The sequence below is a fragment of the Myodes glareolus genome, chromosome 6, assembly GCF_982192425.1.
Source record: "Myodes glareolus chromosome 6, mMyoGla1.1, whole genome shotgun sequence".
Classification (NCBI taxonomy): domain Eukaryota; kingdom Metazoa; phylum Chordata; class Mammalia; order Rodentia; family Cricetidae; genus Myodes; species Myodes glareolus.
Window position 1 is genome coordinate 40883117 of NC_142031.1, and position 6000 is coordinate 40889116.

At 38.5% G+C, this 6000-nt stretch overlaps 1 protein-coding gene across 1 annotated transcript; it reads left to right on the top strand.

Annotated features, from left to right (window-relative positions):
- Positions 1-4829: 4829 nt before the first annotated feature.
- LOC125405086 (olfactory receptor 5G9) lies at positions 4830-5774 on the top strand. Its single transcript, XM_048441481.3, has one exon. It carries the CDS (start codon positions 4830-4832, stop codon positions 5772-5774), a length of 945 nt encoding a protein of 314 aa, XP_048297438.3.
- Positions 5775-6000: the final 226 nt, after the last annotated feature.

Genomic DNA, 6000 nt, shown 5'->3' on the forward strand with positions numbered 1-6000 from the left:
TTTTCTTGTCCAGCAGAGCTTATTGGTAAGACCTTATTGCTGAAGACATTACAAACCTTGGCTGCAAGATATATAGAGAAATAATGCTGAAACCAGACTGGGAGCTTCATCTTTACTTGGTGGCTTTCATTGTGATGGAAGATGCTGCACAGCCTGATAGGGAAGGAAAATGCACCAGGGGTCTTACCCAAGTACAAACACTACATGCCCAGGAGTTAGAACTACAACACCAACTCCCAGGCAAGATGTACCCACTGCTGAGAGAGTGGCACATCTCTTATGGGAGTAACTAACAACTCTTTGTATCTGAAGACTGTTCAAAAGAAGGAATCCAAACCTGGTATTATAAGCCTGGTCAAAAGTCCATGGCCAATGGAAGTAATAGGTTCTAGAGCAGGAACTTGTTATGGTTTTGTTAAACTGACATTGTATCAAACTCTTTTCTAATGTATAAATGCATTACTTATTTTACTTATTAAAGCAATTTGTCTCAAACTTTTTATTGTTTTGGAATTATTTCAGCAAAACAAGGTTATTCACTCAAATATGCAAAACAAATTAAGTTGTTCTCACTGGAGTTTTCTTTGCAGAATTTTCATGATAGCAAGTACTTCTCAGTCAAAATCAGAATTCCCAAGATGCAGCACACATTAGAAACATAAACTCCCTAAAGGAAGAAAATGATGTAACTTCTGGGAATTTCATGTAGGTGAAGAACGATTTGTTCCAGAAATAAGTCGTACTTGTTCTTTGAAAAGAAAAGCAAGAATAAATAAGAATTAAGTCCTAGAAGGCCTGGCTTCTTCTCTGTGCAGAGGCACAGTCAGGACCAAGGATGGCTGCATTTTGAGAGGAAACCCAGTTTATGTTCTATTTTAAGTTTAATTATTTTTGTCACCTCCAAAGAAGAAAGAAACACATTTGAATGTAAGTTTTGGTTACCTTCAAAATTCAGTTTTGTCTCTTTGTTTATTCTTTAAGAAGTCTGAAGTGAATTAAATGGATTTGTAAGAAACAAAAAAAAATAAAAAAATTTCAAATGTGGTGTAGAGAGACATAATTTATCTGATCACAACTATACTAAAATTTAGTGAGAAGTTACTCTGAACTGAAAAAGAACAAGGAAGTTATGTTAAAATTAAATCAGTCTTCATGTACACAAAATTGATACCTATTTAGGTCACACAGGATGGGCAAGGAAAGTTCCCAGGCCTCTCATTGTGTGTTTTGTCATCTGTATAGTTTTTCTAGGCTACTTTGTACATAGAGATGATCTCCTGTTGAAGATCGCAAGAGAGCTACACATGGCAGCATAATTTTTAGCCAAACTTTACCCCCAAGCATCATTTCTTTGTGATTTTCCCCATTTCTTTGGATTTAGCAATCACTTTACTATCAGATGTACTGTTAAGCTTTGGACATTTTGGATTCTACAAAAACGTGTAGGCTTGAGTAGGGATATTGAGTGATTTCAGGTTCCCGATAGGCAAGTCTTAACGCAGAAAGACCAGATACACTAAGTCCCATCATGATGATAAAAATCTCCTAATGCTTTTAGGAAACATCTTCCCTGGGGTTTTAGACACATCCCTTTGCACAGTTAAAGCTGTGAAAGTTTGTTCTGTACAGTGATGATGAACCTGACGTAGGCGGGATCAAATGCACTGATCCTCAAAAGGAGCTTGGGGGTAGCAGACCTGTGAACACTGACCAGTTCTTGTCATTGTCCCACATTCTTCGAAACCTCAGATTTACTGTGTCATGAGAATAGTCTCACCTACTCATTCCCACCCAGGGTGTAAAGTGACTTTGAACCTTGAACCATTTCTACAGTCTTTAACTACACATCTTGGAGATCCAATTTCTTAAAAAATGAGGTGTGACTGAGCGTTCTCTTAGCTTCTCAGAAATTTTGAAAATCTAGGGCTCTGAATTTATAGCTTAGAGAGTTTTTGCCTCCTACAGTCCGCACATTTCTTTCCTCACTTGCTTTTGTCTCGTGCTGATGGTAGCTACTTTTTCCATTGGCCATTGATATCCTTTATGGAGCTTTAGAGCATTATCATCTGCAATTTGATTTTAGATTATTTTTAATTATAAAGACCACATGTATATACTTCCTCTTTGTTTTAAAATCTTAAAATTGCAAGTAGAGCTGAATTAAAGGTTGAATCTTTTTTGGATAATTCATGAAAATACATTTCCCTGGTTCTTTGTGCTTAGAGAAATGCCTTTTGATTTTATGTCTCTCTTTCTGAACTCTTTTTACTTTGCACAAGAAAAATTTAAGGAGTTATAGTGAAAGAAAACTTCTGAGGGTTTAAAAAGAATTCTAATATTTCATTGTAGCCATCACTTCATGAATCTCTTCTTTGAAATATATGTTTGAAGAAATGCCTAGTTTTGTAGAATGTTCACATGTGTGCTTTTGTGTATGTGTGTAAGTTTGGAAATATGATATGTGTATCTGTGTGTTTGTCTTAGTGTGAATATTTAAGTTGAAATGTGTGAGAGTGAAGATCCATATGTCATGTCATGTTTGTGGATGTCAAAGAATAACCTTGGATATTGGCCCTCTCCACCATCTTGAGACAGGTTCTCTTGCTGTTTATCACTGTGTGTACTAGACTAAATGGCTTGTGAGTGTCTACAGATTTTCCTGTCTTTACGCTCCATGTCATCATCGGAGTTCTGGGATTGGAGATGTATACTATTACATTTGGCTTTATGCAGGTTCTGGGGATCAAGTTTGCGCCACAAATACTTTATCCTCTGAACATTCATTCTTTGCAAACCTGAAATGGACTCATTTTGACAGTTTCTTAGAATGAGCACAGCAAGGTTTATTTGCTTCTAAAGAATCAATTACTGATAGTTCCTCAGGTGTGGCTGGGGACTCAAAGCTCTTCCAGAGTTTCTCCTGAGTAATTGAGTGGCTTGTTCTTGTGGAAGACTTGTGCTGGTCCACAGAGCTGCTGGAAGTTAATGAATGCGATTGCTATGCCATGTCAAAAGAGAACACCCCTACCTCCCCATCCTCCTGTTTTTACACTCTTCATAGAACATCTTTTATGATGTTCTCCTGGGGATGGTTAATGTAGATGTTCCAGTTAAGGCTGAGTATGTACTGACAGTTTCTCTAGCACTTTGATCAGTTATGAGTCTCTGCATTATTTATTGCCCAATGCAAAACAAAAAATGATGCAATATTTCAGCTACGGATGTAATTTCAAACAGTGAAGAATAGAGAACCCAATATTAAAAAAATAAAATTTCTCGCTAAGGAAAGAGCATAGTCACTGACAAGAATGTGCTACTAGGATCCTGAACAAGTGCAAAATATTCATGTGAAAAATGTCCCTTCCTTCTGATGTCACAGTGGGTTTATCTGTGTCTGTCACCCAGCTTGAAGATCAGACCAGTGAGTGTTTGCTTTTCCAATGAGAGCTTGTTTTGTTTTGCCCTCTGGAAGGAAATGTATCTTTACCACTGAGATTTTTATGTATATGTTTATCTTTTCAATTTATTTAGTCATTTCTTTGTTTCATTGAGCTCCATACCTTATATTTTTAAGTAAACATTTAAAAACAACTTTTACAACTGTCTTTTGCCACACTGAGAATGGAACCAGGACCTTGAATATTCTTGACTTTTTCTTTACCATTGAACCGCATCCCGAGTTCTTTTCACAGAAAAAATAAATCTATTACATTCTGAGCTTCTTGATGACGATTTTAACAACTGATCTTTATAATGTGACTGTTTCCCTTTGAAACTTGTATTCAGTTATCTCTTTACTTTTCACACTGTCTATGCTTTGTTGAACAGTTCTAGCTCCTTTGTAGTGCTAAATTTTATCACCTGATAATCTCATGTGTGTATGTAATATATTTTGATTACCTCATCACATGCATTTTTAGCATGCTCCTTCATACCGTCAGCACCCCAACTATCTTAGTTGATTTTTCAAAGATTTCTATATGGAATTTTGCTGAATAGTGATATTTTTCCTAGCTTTTATTTTTTGTAGTTGCTTATTTCAAAGAGATTTGTTTTAGTTTTACTCTGTGTGTGTGTCTGTGTGTGCGCACGCGCACGCACACACTCATATACACAGGTATCCAAGGAAGCCAGATGAGAACATCAGATTTCCTGGAACAGGAGTAACAGCTGTCTGGGAGATTCCAAAATGGGTGTTAGGATCTGAACTGGGATCCTCTGGAAGAGCAGTGAGTGCTCTAACCACTGAGCAATCTCTACATCCCCAGTCATTTCTTATAATTCTCTTAATTTATTTTCTTCATAGCTTTTATATAGAGTGTTCAATCATGTTTAATCCATAATTTCTATTCAACCATATGACATGATTAGTGTCTACACTATATATTTTCAGGGACATTCTCTTTATTCAGTTAAATACTTTTCCAATTAGGATCAAACCTAGAATCTGACATTTATTAAGTAAGGTGTTGTTTCATTCAGCTTCCACCCAAAAAACAAATCATTATTTTTATGTCTAGTTTGAAAAGGTTATTTGAGAACTACCTTCCACTGAATTCTTTTAAAAATTTAATGAAAATAACAACAATGCTTTTCCTTTTGGACTGTGATGATTTTACAGGTAATGTTGAACCCTTTTATACTAACACCCTCATTTTCTCTGTTGTATTTTAACTCACGTTACTCTTCTGATAACACATATTTGATTTGCTAGTATATTTTGTTGATCCTAAAATCCAGTGCTGTGGCTTCAGCCTCTTGTGCCTTACTGAGAGATGTGACGCTCCTATAGTTCTTTGTTTTTCTTGCTACAGAGACCAACTTTACCGATGGCATATGGCAACGACACAAGGATCACAGAGTTCATTTTCATTGGCTTGAGATACCACCCTAAGCTTCAGGTCTTCCTCTTCTTGCTCTTTCTACTGTTTTACCTGGTTACTATGACAGGAAACTTGGGTATGATCATTCTCATTCGTGTAGATTCTCGTCTTCACACCCCCATGTACTTTTTTCTCAGCCACCTGTCATTTGTGGACATCTGCTTCTCATCAGTTGTGGGCCCCAAGATGCTCACAGATTTCTTTGCAGAACGGAAAGTCATCTCTTTCATGGGCTGTGCCTTGCAGCAATGGTTCTTTGGGTTCTTTGTGGCCATCGAGTGCCTTCTCTTGGCATCCATGGCCTACGACCGCTATGTGGCCATCTGTAACCCACTGCTGTACTCAGTGGCCATGTCCCAGAGACTCTGCATACAGCTGGTGATGGGACCGTATGCTGTTGGTTTCTTCAACACCATGACTCACACTACAGCTGCTTTCCGACTTCCCTTTTGCGGCTCCAACATCATCAATCATTTCTTCTGTGACATGTCTCCTATCCTCTCCCTCATATGTGCGGACATACGAATCAATAAACTGCTGGTGTTCATTGTGGCAGGAGCTGTGTTGGTTGTCAGCAGCACCACCATCGTAATCTCCTACTTCCACATCCTCATGGCCATCCTGAGGATCCGCTCTGCTGAAGGGCGGAGGAAAGCCTTCTCCACCTGCTCATCCCATGTCACAGCGGTTTCCATTCTGTATGGGACTCTCTTTTTTATCTATGTGCGGCCAAGCGCCATCTCTTCGCTGGACCTTAATAAGGTGGTGTCTGTGTTCTACACAGCGGTGATTCCAATGCTCAACCCACTCATCTACAGCCTGAGGAATAAGGAGGTGAAAGCGGCCATGGGCAGGACAGTCACCAAGGCCAAAGTTTTCCTTAAAAACTAAATTGTCATCAAGAACAGAATATAGGGGCTGGGCAGTGGTGGCCCACGCCTTTAATCCCAGCATTTGGGAGGCAGAGGCAGGTGGATCTTTGTGAGTTTGAGGCCAGCCTGCTCTACAAGAGCTAGTTCCAGGACAGCTAGGACTGTTACACAGAAGCCCTGGCTTGAAAAACACCCCCCAAAACAACAAAAACAAAACACAAAAATAAAAAAATCCTAAATGCCTA

Excerpts from the sequence above, each read along its gene's own strand:
- LOC125405086 (XM_048441481.3), top strand. The coding sequence starts at position 4,830 with ATGGCATATGGCAACGACACAAGGATCACAGAGTTCATTTTCATTGGC.